Raw genomic sequence first — 20,350 nt, forward strand, 5'->3', positions numbered from 1 at the left:
GTATTAGCATATTACAGCACATGCACAGAGAGGAGCATCCACACACAGAACAGCTCCCTTGTAGACAGAGCGGTCTCTAACTGAGCAGGGCTGGTAACGTCATCTGCTGCTGGAATGTACTTTTAATACACACAGTATTTCTAAAATAGTACATATTGTTCTATGTCAAATACATATTTAAGCATAACCATTTAAGGCATGCAAAGTTCTTTGGTCTACATTTTTGAAGGAATAAAAATCTTTCTACAGCATCTTCTCTTTATGCTAACAAACAAAACAAAAACCCTTCCCCAGAAGATCAGGTAAGTATTGATGCTTTAATCTGTACTGAATCTAATATACACTCCTCCCCAAGAGTTTATGGGCAGTGAAGACTAGGAAGAGTCACTCTCAGAACAGAACGGCTGTGCAGACTGAGGTCAATCTGCAGCGAGCAGCCAACTCCAGAAAAAGCCAGCTGGCGGCTGACAGCTGAGCTTCTGGAAGGACCCCCAACCTGCTGAGCTGTCCTTGGGCTGGAGTGTGCTCCAGGTCCCCAGCTTTGGGAGCTGTCACCCATGCTGGGGTGGGCCTCAGTGATTCAGGTGTTCCGAGTCATTTCTGCTCCTGTAAGGAACCCCTCCCACTATACTGCTCTAAGTAACCCCAATAAAACACACTAGTTCACCACAGTGGAGTTTGGTGGACCCCGCTCTTTGATCTGTCATGGGCCCCTTTCTGAGGTGAACAGATGTGTTTGCTGTGTCTCCCCAGAAGTCTGTCACACAACAGTCACAAACAAGGTCCTTGCTTGTTTTGTCATACTGTCAAATATGCAAATAGTTGTGTCTAATGGAGGGGATTCTTGTCTCACACTCCTTATTTGGAGTCTCTTATTTGAAATAGTCTCCATCTATTTCTAGGGAGAAAGTGAAGTCAAGTGCACAGGAAAGCAGGAGCACAAATGAATCCGCCCTGAAGAATTGCGTGCACCGAGAAGAAACAAAGGAATGCATGTACATTCGTGTTGTGAGCTGAGCCGTCAGAAGAGGTAAAATTAAAAACTAACGGGAGAGAGCGGAGAGATGGCTCTGCGGTTAAGGTTACTGTTCTTATGGGGGCCCGAGTTCAGCTCCCACACTCACGTTAGGAATCCTATAAAGACCCACAACCCCAGACCTAGGCAGTCCTACATCCTCTGTGGACTCCATGGGCAACTGCACTTACACATGCACATATGATAACACGTATAATTTAAAAGAAAGAGAAATCGAAGAACAAATATGTCAGGAAAAATACTGTTTTGTCAACAGATGCTATGCCATGACTTAAATGTTCATACATAGGGCTCCGTTCCATAACTTCAGACAAGAATTTAAGCCTTTCATTTAAATGCCAAATTAAACAGCAAGACAGAGATGGTGTAGAAAGACAGGGCCAAGTAAAGATTCTGCCACTCGAGCATGAAGTCCAGAACTCATGTGAAAGCTGGATGCATAGGTATCTGTAATCCCAGCTGTAGCGTGAGGAGCTCGTAGGCAGAGATGGGAGAGGTCCCCAGAAAGTCACAGGCCAAAGAGCCTAGAGGACTTCCACCCAAGGTTGTCCTTGGTGATGACATATGCACCCCGGCACATACCCACATGCAATGCACAAATGCACACACAGACACAAAAGCAAGTGCAGGGACCATGGCACCAAGTGCTGACCCTGGATTCGATGCACAACAGCAGAGGGAAGGAGTAGATCAACAGATGTGACATGGCAACACACACACACACACACACACACACACACACACACACACACGCAGAGCACTGCAAGGTTCAGAATGCTCGACAATACCGTATGTTCTTTTACTTTATTGTACTTATAAAAATAGCTATATTAAATTTTAGTCATGAAGGGCCTTAAATGATGCTCTGTTAGAACTCGCATTGAACCTAAAAACAAAAACTCAATTTTGCTAAAGCTTTTAGAAAACAGAAAAGTCATTAATTTTCACCCAACGGCTTTTCAGGATCTTAAATGTAACATCACCTAAAAATCAGAAGCCAGAGAATGAAAGCTGTGTCTAAAATATAGAACTACATCCTCTAAATCAACTTTTACTCATAGATCAGCCTTCCCGTCTTTGCAAACAAGTCACTTACAACTACAGCTACCCTTAATAAAGTTAAAATGTAAGGACTCTAAGGGCTAAAGATGTACTATTTACAATCTGAAAAGTGAAAAGTGAGACAGGTAACTGCCAGCGGCCCTCTTTTAAGATCAAAATGTGCTTGTATGCACTTAGCAAATGACTATCCACTGGGTCAACAGATAAATATCCGTCCCCAGCCCTTCACTGAGCAACTGTACCCTGGCCATCCTACTACGACTGCTCCTGCATCCGATGCCTTTTGTCCCAGCAAGGCTCCGGTCGCACTCTGCCTTCACCTCCACCACCCTCTGCCTTCACCTCCACCACCACCCTATCAATTATGTACTGATTCCCTCCTAAATGCTAAGCCCAGGGATCTGCATTCAATCGTCGTAACAACACTGCATAGAGTTCTTTCCCGGGCTATGTGAGTGAGTCATAACTTAGCTCAAGTGAAGTTGACCCTGCCAGGGCATGCGCGATCTTTCTCTGCCCACCTCACATACCATGATGTCACTGAGTGCTTCATTCAGGAGGCATGGAGACACAGGTCCTCGGCCCTCCTGCCCTGCGAGTCAAGCCAGGCCTTCAGAGCACAGTGACAGGGTCTCATCCAGACAATGCAGATACTGACAGTGTTAAGTAATTTTACTTTCTGGATGATTCTGAGATGCGACCAAGGTTGAAAATACTAAGACTATGTGATATCCAAGAAGTTTTTCCAATAATGAAACTCTCGACATTATGGACTTTGGATGAACTACGGCAACAGAAAGACCATTTTCCCCATTAAGAATTAATAGTTAAAATTTAAAACATATCAATTATGTTGGTTTCCCATAATTTTAAAAACCATTTAATTGTAAACTGTATGTGTGAGAGAAGAACAGACAGACAATCTGGGAGAGATAAGACAGAACTTCACGTAGCCCAGGCTAGCCTTAAACTCCAGTATATCCTGTCTCCATCTCCCAAGTGCTGGAGTACAGGTGTACACAACCAAGTCCTGTCTCTAAGGTCTTAAGTTCTCTTATCACAGCCATCTCCAACCCATCCTCCCTCCTGTATCACTACAAAACAACGCTTTATCTTTTGAATGATGTTTCACTCATTCTCTGAGCTCTCTCTATGGAGTCCTGGCTGGTCTGGTAGACTAGGCTGGCCTTGAACTCCCGCCACCACACCAGGTGTCTGGATGATTTTTAATTACTCAAACCTCTCTGTTGATTCTATTAATGATACGTTCATTTCTATTCTTCCTAAACCCCTACACCTCCTTTGTGAACTCAGCTTCCTCACAACCATAAAACAGAACAGACCACTCTATTTTCACCTTTTATGAATGTTAGGTAAAATTTTATTTTGTAATAATTAAATATACCAAATAGCTATGGAGACATAAAATTTATGAAATTTATGGGATGGTGAGTCCAGGTAAATTAATCTGAAATGTCTTTTTCCTATTTTTAACATGTAATAGCAAATTAATACATTAGATGTATTATTAGTTAATAATTAATGATAATATATGAATAAATTTTTCTGTACTAGTTAAATTATAAAGAAAAATGTAAACTTTAAAAACAAATGCAAAGAAAAGCACTTAGAATCTAGCAATAGATGAGATTCTAGGCTAGACATTTACAACACCGAAATTAATTTCTGTGCTCAAATTTACCACATTCACTTCTCATAAAGTATCATTTTTCTTATTCATTCATTTCATGTGTATAAGTGTTTTACCTCCATACATGTATTTGTATGTTGTATATTCCTCCTAGATCGACACATGCCATTCTGCAGGAAGGTCTTTAATAAGCAGGGAAATGAACAACTCAAAACAACTTCAGGAAGCCCCTGAAACTGACCAGATTGACTAAGCCCCGCCCAGCCAGAGTAAGCAATAAAAGCTGCCTAGAATCTACAAAGACAACTGTAAGACAAGTCACATTGCAAAGAGGACTCGGACCAGATGGGTTGCCTGGAAGAAACAGAAACCAGCCCAGCTGACTGAAATAGATTTAGGACAACTGAGTCACATAGAAATAACACTCTCCAGTCTGTGTAAACAGTCTGCCAAATGCACAATGTGTTCTAGATCCCCAGCTCTGTGAGCTGTCAGCCATGCTAGGGTGGGCTTTGGTGATACAACTGTGTTCGAGTCAGTTCTGCTCCTGCAAGCAACCCCACTGGTTTACCAAGCTGGCCATTGGTGGTATTCAGACTTTGCTGTCATAGTTTCCTATCTGAGTGAGTATCATGTGTATTGTGCCTCCCCTGAAAAATATTTGTCACACAACAATGTACCATACACACCAGGCCTTGTACCCAAGTACACAGTGAGCTTGAAGCCAGTCCAGACTACATGAGAACCTGAGTGTAATAATTACATCATAATGAGGGTGGTGTGTGTGATGGGGTTCTGGATCCTAGGTCATCCATGTCTGTCAAGATTGACAAAAAGTCACAAGAGACTAGACAAGTAAATTATGCTAAACAAATCAAGATTCCAGCCTGGCAGCGATGGTGCAAATCTATAATCCCAGTATTAGGACGCAGAAGCCGGCAGATGACTAAGTTCAAGGCCAGTCTACTCTAAAAAGCAAGTTCTAGGACAACGAGAGACACACAGAGAACCTGTCTCAAACAAACAACCCAATTATCCAACTACTATCTAGAAAGACTACTTCATCAACCTTTGAGAAGTAAATGTAAGATGCTAGGGGACCTAAGTGCAGATACAGTTCTACAGAAGCTTGTCGACCATTTGTCACATTCGGCATACTCTTTCACATAAGGAAAAGCAAGACAATTCCATTTCACTTTATGACGCCTACAACAATCAACAAAAAAACAGACATCAGTTACAAAGATGCAAAAGCCCGGTTAAAGCCAAATACAACAGATATTCTGTACCGTGACCAAGCTGGGCATGCTCACACAAACACCCGTAATCCCAACACCTTGGAAGCAAAAGCAGGATTCTAAGAGTCAAGGCCAGCCTGGTTACACATAAGTTCCACAACAACCTCAGCTACAATGAGATGTCCTATCTCAAAACAAAACAAAACAAAACAAAACAAAACAAGGCCATGACCAAGTGAGTCAGACACAGCCAAGCTAACTACTAGACAGGAGTGACTGGTCAGCCTGCCGGTGTAAAGTGCTACAATGACAGGCTGAAGAAAAGCACAAGACGGCATAGCTTAGGTGCAACTCATCAAGATTCACACTTTAATTAGCACACCAGAAGCCAGAGCAGACTCGCTTCTACTCACTTCCATGAAAGGTTCCTATGGAATACTACAGCCAACATCACACTTATCAGTCAGTTACATCTCTCCTTCTGAGATCAGGACCCAGGGGGTGTCCTGTGATGTCACTTCTAAGAACAGAGGGTCAGGACTGGCAGGGAACAAATGACAGAACTGTCAATGCAGAAAGCAAAATGCCAAAAGCTGAAGACAATGCCTGGGAAGTGAAGGCTCAAACCCCACCACATGTCCGAGCGAGCAGACGCTAGCCAGACACTCGCCGAAAAACAAAGACGGGCCAGAGACCCCGTTCAGCTTAGAGGCACAAGTCTGGGACGCACAGAAAGGCAGAAAGAACTGGGTTATCCTCTGATCTCCACATGAGTGCTGTGGCACACACGCATGTACACACGTACACACACACACACACACACACACACACATACACACACACACACACACACACACACATACACACACACACACACACACACACACACACACACACACACACACACCCCTGAAGTACCTAGGACTATGAAAACAGAGCAGTACTTCAGGAGAGAAAGCCAGAAACATCACTCTTGAGGGGAGGAAGAAGAACTGTGTGATCAGGTGTGACGAGATCATGGAATTACTTACAAAGACCAACAGAGCAAGGGTCAGACTCAGGTCCACACACACACCAAAACTTGATAAACCAGATGAAAATAGGTAATTTCCAACCATACTGAGAGAGAAGCAGCCACACGGAAGTGAACGGAAGCAAGCCAATTCCTCCCACTGTCTGCAAAATAATCTCAGGGTAATGAAGTTTATGGCAATATCCATCCAAACTAGTTTATGTTCAAATCTAAATGTATTAATTATCCCAGCAGGACATAGCTTAAGGTCCTGTTGTCAGGGTTCACATGGTCTTGTATACATATTATCAAGTGGTCCACTGCAAACCTGTAGATGAAGACTGGAGACGCTAACCACAAAATCAAACTACTAAACCAGTGAGCATGTCGGGGCATGCCTTTAGGGACCAGAGGCAGGTGTGACGTAAACATAGCAAATGTTGGGCTAATCGGGGCTATATAGGGAGATATAATGATTTTAGTTTATTGAGACCAAGTAACCATGAAAATCTTGTAAAAACTACGTCCGAGCATTCAAACTGATCTGAGTCCTAATCCCCAAATAAACAAAAGTGAAAGAAAACACCTGGAAAAGCCACTGCTCCCGTGTCTTGGGCGTAAAGGATGACTGTTTTGGTGTCTCGGATCGTGAAAGCACATCTCTTCCTGACTTGACCCAACCGGAAACCTAGAACCACCTCAAGGCCAAATGAGTCTCCCCATGCACCGGTTTGTGCCACTGAGATGTAGGGACACGGTCTATCTAGAGACTCCGGGACAGAACGGAGTGCAATGGAGGCTGCACAGCGAGGGACTTCATTCTCCCAACAAACAGACGGAGATCCGAAAGCACAAACTAGCAGCTGCGGCCAACACCACTCCAGGATCTTGTCTGGCCTTGAGGCAATCAGGTGAAAGTTTGTTGAGAAAGCGACGAGAAGAGGTTAGACATTGGAAGACACTGGGAATCTGGTTGACTCTGCTGTGAAGGCTAACAGTCCTGATAAAGACTCAAGTGGAAGTGGTTAACACAAAACGAAATACCCCAGACACATCCCCAAGCTACTCGGTAATTAAAAATAAACCAAACAGGGAGCGTTTTGGGCGAATTCATTCAAACCAGAAAGTAAGACACAAACCCCCGAGACATCACACAGCCCAGGGACACGCCCCACACTACTGTACACTACTTACCGCCGGTAGGAGAGACTGCATATTTTGATTGGAGTCTGCTATGGTAGCAAGGTATACCAGGTTTGTATGCAGTATCTGCTGGTACCTAGTAAAACAAAACAAATACCAGTATTAAAAAAATCTTCCAACCTGCTTAAATATACAAACGCACTATAATCATCTTCAGAGCTTAAAGAAAGATGTGCTCCCTGTGTACCAAGAGCACTTCAACTTTTCTTACTTCCTCTGCAAAGGAACACAACACATTTAAGGAACAGAGCAGAGCGATCTCACCGTGTGGTACGCATGGAATCTCTACGTGCACGGCTGGGTTTGTGTCAACCTGACACAAGCAAGACTCATCAGAGAGGAAGGAGCCTAAGTTGAGAAAATGCCTCCATGAGATCCAGCTGTCAGGCATTTTCTCAACTTTTGGCTGGTGCCATGCATGGTCTGGTGGTCCTGGATTTTATAAGACTGCAGGCTGGCAAGCCATGGGAAGCAAGCCAGTAAGCAGCACCCTCCTACCTCACCCTACAGCCACTTCATCCACTCCAGGTTCCTGCCCGCCTGAATTCCTGTCCTGATTTCCTTTGGGGATGAACAGCAATGTGGAAGTGTTGGTCATGGTGTTTCATCAAAGCAGGGGAAACCCTGACTGAGAGAATGATGCGCCAGCTCTTACTTCCCCACTTACCATGGAGGAATCACGGGGTACAGTGCTGAGTTACATAAGATTCCACGGCTGGTCAAGGGATACCCCACATCCAGCATCAGACATAACAGCACAATGAGTCTTACAAGAGTTGGAAGGCAGGAATATGCTCACTGCCCCCACACTTCCCTCTGTTCCTTGTGTTGCTGGGGTCTCATTATACAGCCCTGACCGGCCTGGAACTCACTCTGTAGACCAGGCAAGCCTCAAACTCAGAGATCCACCTGCCCTTGCCTCCCAAGTACTCCTATGTAGAGGCATTTCCCCCTAATTAATTGAATAATAAAGATGACAAAAAAAACAATCACTGGGTCTAATAGAGGAAAAGGGAAGGCAGGAGGAGGGCACTTTATTTTGGACAGAGAGGCAAGAGCGAAGCAGACAAAAATGTAGGGCAGGGCTGGGTTAGAGAGATGACCACTGACTGCTCTTTCAGAGGTCCTGAGTTCAATTCCCAGCAACCACATGGTGGCTCACAACCATCTGTAATGAGATCTGATGCCCTCTTCTGGTGTGTCTGAACAGCTACAGTGTGTACTTATATATAATAAATAAATCAATCTTTTAAAAAAAAATGTAGGCTAGGGACTGTAAGATCTGGTGGTAGAATCTGTAATTTAGGAGGACAGATTCCACACTCAGCCATTCTGTTGATTCTAAACGAAGACTGGTGTTTTCCATTCTGTGGTGACTCAGGTGGCCCAGAGGGAAAGAACTGAGCACAGGCAGAATTCAGCCACGCTTTGGGGCAGGAAGGCCGGGCAAGGACTGAGCCACAGTTGCCCTCGGGGACCAAAAGAGATCTCAGAGCCCTGGAGAGGCAGAGCCAGCAATGGTGGGAGAGACCTGGGCAAGGAGAGACATCGGTCTCCATCTCAGGCTATGCACTGGGCTGGGAACAGACTGAGCCCACCATGGTGCCAGTGCCTAGCCACGATAGCATAGGTGGATTTTTATTTATTACACACAACTCTTCTGTGCCATCTGTATTTTACCAAAAACTTTTAAACCAGGGTCAAACCACATACTTTCTCTTTTAGTTGTCACAGCTGATTTTAGCCACGTTATACCCCTCTTCTATAAGGACATCTTTACCAACACAACGGGCAATCAATTAACTTACTCATCTATCAGCTTAAAAATGCCACAACAGGCATAAGCAAAATGGCAGGAGACTCAAATCCTTAACAAACCATCACTTTAAAACTGTGACTTGAGGGGTTGGGGATTTAGCTCAGTGGTAGAGCGCTTGCCTAGCAAGCACAAGGCCCTGGGTTCAGTCCCCAGCTCCGAAAAAAAGAAAAAAGAAAAAAGGAAAAAAAAAAAAAAAAAAACTGTGACTTGAATTGTCAAGACTTGGGCTGTATGGTTAAATACAGCTAGAACAATGGCTTTTGGTAATATTAGTTAATTAATTATAATTAGTTAATGGCTTTTGCTTAATAATTAAAGTCTCTTTGTAATTGTTCAATGTTAACTTATATAAAACCAGAAACTGACAGTGATCTAATTACTGCTTGGTTTCAGTGTATGAAAAGAGCAAGCCCCACAAATAGAAATTTAAAACCTACACCAAATGTCCCACTGTTCAGACCTCATTTTCCCAGACCAGGCACGGTGGCAAAGGCCTGTGGCCCCAGCCCTAGAGAAGCTGGCATGGAAACAACAGGCTAGCATGGGAATATAGCAAGACCATGTCTCAAAAGCCGAAACTCATTTATTATACACACTAGCTATAAATTTAAAATGAGTATGTCAAAAGAATTTTATTCAAATAAATGAAGCATTCTAATTCAGATCCAAACCGAAGTAACTCTCTAGCCCTGTTATAAAGAGCCGACTGCAGGTTTCTAACAGGAGAACCTTGGTTCTTTAGGATCAGAGGTCCCTCACCAAGAAACCTACACACACACATACACCGGTCTGAAGCAGAGTTTTTCTAAGCCCTTGGGTAAACAAGGCCCAAGAGTAGCTCTTATGATTATTGTATCTTGCAGTTCTCCAGACAACACTGACAGCAGCAGCAGTTGGGCCCGTCTCACTACTCTATACCACCCTTACCTGGAATAGCCTTGCACTAAGGACAAAAACAACCAAACAGCCTCCCCCAACCCTCGTTTTTTGGTCAGGATTTCTCTGTGTAGCCCTGGCTCTCCAGGACGTCACTGTGTAGTCTGTGGATCAGGCTGGCCTAAGTTCCGGCCTCTGCCTCCTGAGAGCAGGGATTTAGGCGTGTGCCACCATGCCCAGCCCTCAAACACCCATTTCACAATTGTTTCCACGGTGGTGGGAACAGCATGAGGACCACAGCTTCTCTCCCTCCACCAGGTGGGTCCTGGGGACCAAACCGAAGCCAGGCTTGGTGATGGCAAGTGCCTTTGCCTGCAAGCCACTGGCAAGACCAGGCAGCCAATTTTAACTGGGACACGCTGACCGCAAATCCAGCATTCTCAAGTCTCCTTTCTTTCCTGGATTTCCTTCTGCTGGTATGATCCTCACTACCCCATGGCAGGTGAACATGCCCAACCTGAAGACATAACCAAAGCTCTTGCCTAGGCTGCTCAGCCCTTGGGAAGTTCACTGCGTGCCCCATGCTAGCTGACTGTCTCACAGGAGCTAAAGCAGGCCTCTCGCCGCTTTAAATGTCTATATTCACACTATAACTCAGTTAAAACTTCAAGGTATTTACCCAACTGTTCTTAACATCCAATCTAACTTTTGAAATGATTTTAAATCTTCAGAAGTTTCAGGGATGAATAGGAAGAAAGCTTTATAACCTTTCTCTAGCTTACTGAGCACTATTTGTCCTTTCATTCTGCCCCATGTCTAAGTCCACCCGAGGACCACCCTACGAGAACATTAACGGTACCCCATCCAACACAGAGACCCCATCCCAATGTGCCCTACTGCCTGTAAGTTCTTTTCCTAACGTAAGAAGGTGGACAAAAGCAAGTTTATTTTTTTTCTCTACTGAGCACTTTATGTGGTGGTTGTCAGATAACCTTATTAACAGCTTGAGGGATGCAAACTGACCACATTAATGCCGGATTTCCATCCTTATAAACAAGAGGCATACGAGACAGCCTCTCCATGTGTATTTGTGGTTTATTTTTTGTTGTTTTGTTTAGTTGTTGAAGCAGAGCCTCAATTTAGCGCAGGTTGGCCCAGAACTAACTACAGCCTGGCCTTTAATTCAGCAATTTTATCTCTTTATTTTGAGACAGATCTTTGTCTGGATTTGTAATCCTCTTGCCTCAAACTCCAGAGTATTGACACTCTAGGCCTATACCAATAATCCAGGCTAACAGGTGCTCTTTGGAGTAAGACTGCAGTAAGAAAAATAAGTAATGGTCATCAAAAAGCGAAGACAAAACCTCAAAAACGATTAACAAAAACCTGGGGTGGGGGGGTGGGGTGTGTGGGAGTGTGTGTGTGTGTGTGTGTGTGTGTGTGTGTGTGTGTTTCCCTCATTCTCTTCTGAGTTTGCATGTAAGTCACCTAACATAGAATTTAAAAAATCAACAATAACACAAAAACCCATAGGAGAATATAGGAGAATCTGAACTCAGACTACGGACATGAAAATAAAGCCATTTTCCTGAGAACTTCCAGGTTCTAGTCTATAAATACATTGCACTTGCTACTGCAGCCCTCATGGGTGCACACTCCTGTACAGCTAGCTCAGTCAAGAATGGAGTGGACATCCCCAGTTCCCACAATGCCCAGCTGCCATCTCAGCCTAGGAAGTGCGCTCTGTAACGGTCACTCGATGGAAAAACCGGCTCACAGCGCCTCTCACGGTGTCTTTAAACATCACTGAACCTGTTCTCAATACTATGTTAATACAAGAAATGTGAGCATATAACTAATGGGAGAGGCCCCATCATACTCACACCTTATATCTGGTGATGGGAACTGCTGGAAGCCAGTGCAGTTACGAGATCCATTAAAACCTTATGTCTCATGTCTGTCTGGCCCCAACAAGATCTAACAGATACTTCCAAATATCTATGCTGACTACTAAAAGAGCCACCACCCCTAACGACACCACTCAAGATGCATTACCTACCATAAGGCAAAATAACCATTCTAAACTTATTATTTAAAATTAATCTGAAAAGCTTGATTTTAAAAATAACTTTAACACAGCTCATTTATTCGATGGTCAAACTACGGTTTATAGGGTAACAGTCAGTTTGGTGAGCAGTACTTTAAACTAAGATTCCATTAAATGACGACCAATACTAACTTTTGGCAATTTATATAACACAAGAGATAGTTGAAATAGTTGTAGCCATCCTAAAATACCAAAAAGGGGAGGGGGACTTCTGACTAAAGCAGAATTTGGATTGATGTAGAAAAAATCCAGTAACTATCTCAGTATGTGTAAGCAAACCTGGAAGAACACGGCCTACGCACACTGACTTACAGAAGAACAGTTAGTTTTGTGTCTCCGAAGACGAGACAGCCAGCCCCACACACAGGAAAGACTCACTCCTGGGAATCCATGTGGTAAGGTGTGTGTGCTTGTTGTCTTGTTTTAAATGTACTTGTTTTCTAATTGTTGTACGATGTAAATACTATCAACAGTTTTAAAATGGTAAGAACTTGTCTTATATAGTCTAGGCTCACCTGGAACTCGTGGCAATCCTCCCGCCTCAGCCTTCTGTGTGATGGGATTAAAGATGTGAGCCATCTAGCTAAAATTCTTTTGTGTGTGTGTGTGTGTGTAGGGGTGGATTTTTTTTTCAGTTTCACGCTTTCTTTCACACTGGAGTGGGGGACCCACTGCACTAATCAGGCTTGCTGACTCAAGCAGAGCAACTCTCAACGTTCGCACCCCGAGGAGCAGGAAGGACTCCCTTCTCCCAGCACCACTAGCTGTGGATAGCTCCTCGAGACAGTGGACCTCAAAGATCCGCTCTCACACACAACGGAAGTGAGTTCTTTTTAATCTACAAGGCTGATTCAAGGGAAACGTTTAATCAACGTCCGACTGGAATCCCAGGGAGCCGATGTTTACTAATGTTTCTCTGCACTTTCCCTCTCACGTCAACATGAGGAGTAGGCGCGTGGGTCAGCACTGAGAGCAGGGGAGCTTTCCTCTTTATTACCAAGCTCCATCAGCGACTTGGAAAAGAACAGATACCCAAAGAACAGTCAAAACAAAGGAACCATCGAAGCAAGAACTGCAACTCGGCCCTCTGATCAAGCTTCTCTGAGGCTGTAACGGGAGGAACAGACAGAGACACACAGACATGAATGCCACAGAAAGTCTTGGTGGGAAGAAGGGTTTGGTAGAAACAGGTAAGAGATCATAATGGGGGAGAACATCATAACAGCACATTGTAGATAGGTGTGAAATTGTGAAAGAATACAGGAACTTGACGACAAAATAAAACTCCAACACTCAAGAATTAGGGGCTGTCCTAAGTGTCATAGCAGAACTCGATTGATTAAATGTGGAACAGCGTCATAAAACTCACGATGAAGGCAAAACTGAGCTTCAACCTTAGGTCGATCTATGCCCAGTGGCATCAGGCACAAGTGAGGAAGGGCTGTGACGTCTACGCCGTGTGTAGTGGCAGAGTGGATGAATGACACACACACAGATGACGAAGCTTAGAACATAAACCAGATCATATCGGTCACAGTGAAGCCACAGTGGGAGCGTTTACAGCGCTGTGCCCGCATGTCTGGCTTCAGGGAGTGTCCTCATCCTGATGAACGTCCATGAGACCAAACCACAGAATTAGATCGCTACTTTTTAGAAGTAAAATTTCAAATATACACCCAAAACATATAAGTGGAAATGGCCATACAAATGCCAAGTGTATGATTAGAAAACAGGACAATCTGTTACTAATGTTTTGGTTTCTCTATTTCAACCACACACATATTTAGACAACCAAAACAACTACCAATCTGGTATTAAGAGAAAGAGATCTGGGTTTGGTCCCCAGCTCCAAAAAAAAGAAAAAACAAAAAAACAAACAACAACAACAAAACAAAAAACAAAAAAAAAAAAAAAAAAAGAGAAAGAGATAAATCCAGATTTGTACAAGAAGAAATATAAGGTAAAACTAAAACATTTCATGGTACAGGAAAATAAAATGCTCAGAAATTTAAGAGAGATGTCAAGAAGTCAGACAGAAAGGCTTCTAGTAGCTAGATCTAGAACAACCCAAGAAAGAAACCAAGGTATTAGACAAAGGCACACATAACGTGAAGAACACGGAAGGAATGTACAACTCCATTAGAATGCAAGGGCGTGAAATGCAGAGTGGAGGGAGAGGATGAGAGATGACCTCCTCACAGCAGAATTCCTGATAGACCTGGGCATCGTTTGACAACCTTAATGGTAATAACCATCATGGGGGAAAATCATTAGTGCTACTAAAATTAATATGTTGAGGCATACTGAAGAAAGGTGTGTGTGCTTCAAGGCGCTTGCCCAGCGACATGCATATGAATTACAAATAAGCCAGTAACTCTTTGGTGGAGGGAACGAAGCAATCCAGGCTGCCACCGATGCAGGACGAGCTGCTGCGGTTCAACTAGGGAGGGACAGTCACACTAGCACCACAGCGCAGTGCGAACGTCACTATGCAGAAACATAATGGGACTTAGCTGAGGAGCACACACAGAACAACCGCATTCTGCAACAACGTCAACGCAGAGAACGGTAAGTCTGAGGAGCAGCTACAGTTAAAGCACACCCACAAGATGTGCCCACCACATGCAGAAGATGACCCACCCACGCTGGGATCCGAAAAGGACGCACTAACTGGGAAAGGCTGAAAGCTCCTTAGTCCAGTTCAGTCTGGTACTCATCGCTTCAATTAGTCTCTACTCCAGCAACGTAAAAAGGCAAGCCTCACTTTAGGGAAAACCTGAGTGACTAAGCATAACCCATTTCTGCAATCATCCTCAAAGGTCTATGAAATAAACAGTGACTGAGCTAATCTGATAACGTTCAGTAAAGGCTACTGTGATGGTTGTCTACGCTTGGCTCAGGAGTGGCTCTATTAGGGGGTGTGGCCTCGGAGTAGGTGTGTCCCTGTATCAACACCGGGACGGGAGTTTTGGCCGGGTAGTTTGGCAATTTAGCATGGTCTCTGACCTAGTAATCCACTTAAGAATTGCAGTCTAGGTCTGGCAAGCACCCAGTGGGACGGCACTCACCAAAACATGGTCCTAAATTTGATCCTCGCCAACAAGGAAAAAAGAAAAAAATTACTTCTATAAACATTAGAACATCATAATCTATACGTGCATTGACATAAATTCATAGAGAAGGAAATAAAATAATGGGAAATAAGGGGTAGCCATAAAATTATTATAATACTAAACATGAGATTTTTATTTTAAAACTTACTTTGGACAGAGTCGAAAGAGAGACCTGAAATTCAGATGTAGAGTGAATCACCAGAGGGCAAGAGACCAACAAGGGTGAAGAGCAGCCGATGAGACCTCTAAGGAAGAGCAAGCAGCGTACTGTGGCTGAGAGAAGCGTTCTAATGCTCTCCGGGGCAGCAGTCACTGGACTCAGTAAAATGGCACATGTGGTTTTAACCTAAAACACTACGCACAGTTCAGGATGGAAAGGGGGCATGAACTCTCTCACAGCTGTGATGCTGGTGACACACTGAGGTGACAGTATTTGTGAAACATAAATCAAGCACATTAGTGTCACTTCTTCCCTATGGCATCTACCGGAAAACGTGTCTTGTCTTTACCCATAACTGCCCAACACTGATGCCCTTGATGGGTCACAAAGTTAGATTCTTCTCCTGGTCTGTTTTTATGGGTCTTTGTTTTTTTGTTTTTTTTTTTTTTAAAGACAGGGTCTTAAGATGTGGCTCAGGCCGGCCTTGAATTTATAATCCTCCTGCCTTAAAGGTGCTGGGATTCCCAGCCATGCCCAGCTTCACATCTGATCCTGTTAGGTAGGGTCTAACACTTACTTCAGAGAGATCACTTCAAAAGTTTGGTCCTTGGAAATAGTAACTGGTTCCCTAGAACATTAGTATTTTCAGAATAACTACATACATGATTTCTTTTTCTTTCTTTTCCTTTTTTTTAAGACAGGGTTTCTCTGTGTAGTCCTAGAACTTAATCTGCAGACCAGGCTGGCCTCAGTACCGTCCAAGAGCTGGGATTAAAGGTGTGTATGGCCACACCACTACACAAGACTATACTTTTCTATAAATGAGGCCCTGTACAAGTTTAAAGTCATTGTGTGTGTGTGTGTGTGTGTGTGTGTGTGTGTGTGTGTGTGTGTGTGTGTGGTTATTTGGTTGGATGGATGGATGGATGGATGGATGGATGGATGGATGGATGGATGGATACATACATACATACATACATACGCTAGCTCCCATCACGAAGCAATTTTCTTTTGTAAAGAGTGTCAAGAACAGATAGTCCCATGATCAGAGCAGTGCCAAGGAGAGCTGAAACACCCAAACGACAGGAGCACGAGGGGGAGAGAGCACTTGGCTTTCTGAAGAAGCACTAGTGCACATGTCAGCGCAGTCAACTGTGAAAAAAGTCGGCCAGAGCTGGGTGTCTGGCACACGCCATCATGTACACTTGACAGGAGAGATAGGAATCACAAGTCTGACACCAGCCCAGGCTTCAGGAGACACTATTTCAAAACACACAGAGGGAGGGGAGCGAAGTCAATCAAAACAGTCCGCACACTGCTGGAATCTATTTATCCATTTATACCACTAAAAAGTAGGTTATGGGAATAAAAGGTTGGTGGGAAAGATTCCCAATGATAAAATGTTCTCAAACCAACCGAGGTGTCAGTACCACAACTCTACAAGTGCATTTTAAAAGACCAAAACTCACTAAAGCTGTTGCTCAAAGGAAAAGTAACAACCACAAAACCCAAGACAAAGAGTTTGTCTTACTGAGAGCACTCCGAGGCCTTCCCTTTATTTTGATAGTCCATTATACACTGAATAAGGTGGTTATTTTCATCCAGCATCTGAAATAAAAACCAGAGAGTTTATTATAAATCTAGTACATCAAATAAAATTAAAAAGTCCAAAGAGAGAAGATATTTATGAACACTACAAAGGCACATCAAAGAAACAAAATACTGTTTCCTCGAAGCCACCATTACAGACTACAAAGCCATCTAGGTGAACATGGGAAACACTACCCTCTTAGAATTATTTTGTGATACTGTTTCTACTTTCTCTGACAAAATATCTTAAAATTCATGTAAGAAACATGAGACTGAATTAACTTAGTTAAAATTTTCCACTGCTGTTATGATCACCTATGAAATGTGCTATGCATGGCCCGCATAGATAATTCTGCAACACCTGATTTTTCATGATCTCAATCTTTCTAGAAATGTCATATCTACATAGGAAGTGAACCCACTGGGATCTTCTGTTAATATATTGCTCTTAACCGGCCACACGCACAATCCTACAAACTGGGTGAGGGGTGGCACACACCTGTAATCCCCACACTCGGGAGGCAGAAGCAGGCAGATCTCTGAGCTCAAGGCCAGCCTGATCTACAAGAGTGAGCTCAAAGGCAGTCAGGACTTCACAGAGAAACCCTAGCTTGAAAAAAACAATCTCACTTTGTATCCGTGGGATGCTATCACTTAGTCAATTATGTTGGCTCCCTACCTCAATTACTTCCTTTGAAACTCAGAAGGGAAAGTAGGTGTTTCTTTTGACTTATTTTATCATTTGTGTGTGTATATGTGTGTGTGTGTGTGTGTGTGTGTGTGTATGTGTGTGTGTTCAATCCTCGATGAGCCCCCCTTCTCTCTCTCTCTCTCTCTCCACACACACACACACACACACACACACACACACACACACAACACAAAGTGCCATGGTGTGAAGTCAGAGGCAACTCTGTGACACTGGTTCTGTCCTTGAACCCAGCTGAGCCATCCTCTGGGCCATTGATTTTGGGTGTTTTGTTTTGTTTTGTTTTAAACAGAAACATTTAATTACCACGTTGAAAAGTTGACTCCCAGTTGATCTTGGAGCATCTCATGCTCTGTGGGGTGAAGGAGAAAATGTGTTCTTCTCCAGAAGGAAAAAAAGAGGCACAGGAGCACTGCTGTCCAAGGGACCTGAGGTAACTGCCTAGCTTCTTTTCTAACTGTATGGACTCACGAGTCTCCAAGATGACTACGGCAATGATCTCTATGCTGCATATTATTTAATAGAATTTTAGTTTGTAACATAAAATGAGGTACCTCAGAAAGTTTAAAACCACAAGATACATCAATGATCTTTTTTTTTAATCAATGATCATTTTATTATAACAATCTAAGCAACCTCAGTTTGGGGTGTTGAAAACCTACACAGAGTCCCTAGCATAGCACCCGAGTTTGTAGGAGCTTAAGACTGGGGAACAGGCATCCTGAGCTGTTCCACCTTCCATAATTTAATGCGTAACCAGCGGACAACACCAAAAGTATTTAATGTGATTTTCAATTAAAAACAAGATCCAGGGGCTGGAGAGATGGCTCAGTGGTTAAGAGCACTGACTCTTTTTCCAGAGGTCCTGAGTTCAAATCCCAGCAACCACATGGTGGCTAGAGGCCATCTGTGATGGGATCTGATGCCCTCTTCTGGTGTGCATGAGGACAGGGGCAGTGTGCTCATATACACAAAATAAATAAATCTTAAAAAAAAAAAAAAACAAGATCCAGTTACCATTAATTGATATTTCCTGCACATTTATCGTAATCTTCTATTGTTAAGAGCAAATGTTTTTCTAAAGTGTGTTTCTTAAATATAATAACTAAATAAAAAAAAATCATTTTGTTTTGTTCTTGATTGCTGTTGTTACTGTTTTTGTTGTTTTTCGAGATAGGGTGTAGCCTTGGCTGCCCTGGAACTAACCCTGTAGACCAGGCTAGCTTAAGATCTGACTGCCCCTGCCTTCCAAGTGTCAGCAACTCAATACTCAACCAAGGAACTCACAACACATTAAACAACCCCAACCATCTGTCTCCCATCTAAACAAAGCTTGAACTGGAATACTTTTGGGAGGCTGGAGAAATGGTTTAGAGGACAAGAGCACTTAATGTTTTTACTGAGAACCTGGGTTTGGTTTCCAGCACCCACAAGGAGACTGGTAACTGCGGTTTCAGAAAATCTAATGTTTCTTCTGACCTTCCCAATATGTACACGCACATGACGTACAGACGCATAAATAACAAAGGAATTTTAATCCATTTTTCACCTTTCATCGTTGAATGAAAAATAAGCAGTTAGCACCCAGATCAACCACTCACGATAAGCAACTAACAGACTTATACAAGAAAAAATTCTACTGAGAAAAATAAAAACGCCAGACTTGAGTTCAGAAGGAATCCCTTAAGCAACATGCTTTCTGCACGTGTGTGCTTAAAGAAAGCTGCTCACAAGACTACAGGCTCAACCTGGCACACTAGAGAAACCAACTGCGTTTCCAGGCACTGCCAGGCGGGTTTCTTCAAAGAAATTAAAGCAACAGTTGGGCAAATGTCAAATGCCACACTACAGAGAACCTGACAGTAAACAGAAACCGATGGCCTTAACCCACAGGTCTGCGAGGGTGCCCCATCAGTATTACAGGTAGACTTGCTCGCCTTAACCTTACTCCAAGGCAGGGAACAAAATGTTAATACTCGGGGCAAACTACTAAACTTAACAGGCGACTTTCTAAAGTCTACAACACTGAGATCTAGAATAGTGCATTGCTTTTAGACACAGGCTCAGAGAATAATAAAGAACCTTTGTGTCCCCAATTGGCAGTCCCGGAACGGCGACTGGGTGGCACTCTCTGAGGACTCAGCTCCCAGCGCTTCTATCGTGACTTCATGCAAACCGCCCGCCCGTCGGTGTAGATGGCCAACAGCGCCCGGCCGGAGAGAGCAGGCTCGCCCTCCGGAACCCTAGCGCCCGCCCTGCGCGCTCAGGCACATCTATCTGCGGCAGACCGGAACAGACCCCGGGTGCGTCCCCGAGCCCCCGGCTCCTTCCCCGCCAGCCCCGAGCCATTGCGGAAGGTTCCCAAGTTGTCCTGAGAGGGCCTCAACTCCGAGGAGTTTGCGGCGCGGCACTCTGCGTTCCGGCTTCCGCGACTAGGGTCCCGGCGGGGCGGGGCGACGCCGGAGTCTCGGGCGCCACTCCCCTCCCGGCCCCGCGACGCAAGGCCACCGGGCCGGCAGAGAAATCCGGCGGCGGTTGCCGGCGCTTTTGTGCGGGCAGAGCAGGCGCCAAAGGGCTCCGTCGGGAAGCGGGCGTCAGCCCGCCCCCACGCCATCCCGCCTCGGGCCGCGTCCGGGCGCCTCTCCCAGCTCACCTTCTGGATGGCGGCGGGCGTGATCTCGCCCTTGCCCCGCTGCCTCGGGGCTGCGAACGCCACAGACATATTGCCGCCGAGCCCGCGATCAGCGAGTCCCGAGCGCTCCGGGGGCCGCGGA

General features: G+C 44.3%; 1 protein-coding gene across 5 annotated transcripts in view; it reads right to left on the reverse strand.

The window, feature by feature from the left end:
• Window positions 1–20,350, reverse strand: part of Ss18 (SS18 subunit of BAF chromatin remodeling complex) — a 62,425-nt gene extending 42,075 nt beyond the window's left edge. For 4 of the 5 annotated variants that reach the window (XR_015642385.1, XR_015642386.1, XM_087593033.1 and 1 more), the window contains exons 1-3: window positions 20,230–20,338; window positions 16,809–16,885; window positions 7,194–7,278 (exon numbers count right to left, since the gene is read on the reverse strand). Coding sequence is in view for 3 of the 5 variants with exons in the window: in XM_087593033.1 (XP_087449159.1) it covers window positions 7,194–7,278; window positions 16,809–16,885; window positions 20,230–20,298 (231 nt within the window). In the remaining 2 variants the exon portion in view is untranslated. 5 annotated transcript variants of the gene reach the window in all.

Source organism: Rattus norvegicus, chromosome 18 (genome assembly GCF_021556685.1).
Source record: "Rattus norvegicus strain SHRSP/BbbUtx chromosome 18, alternate assembly SHRSP_T2T, whole genome shotgun sequence".
Taxonomy (NCBI): domain Eukaryota; kingdom Metazoa; phylum Chordata; class Mammalia; order Rodentia; family Muridae; genus Rattus; species Rattus norvegicus.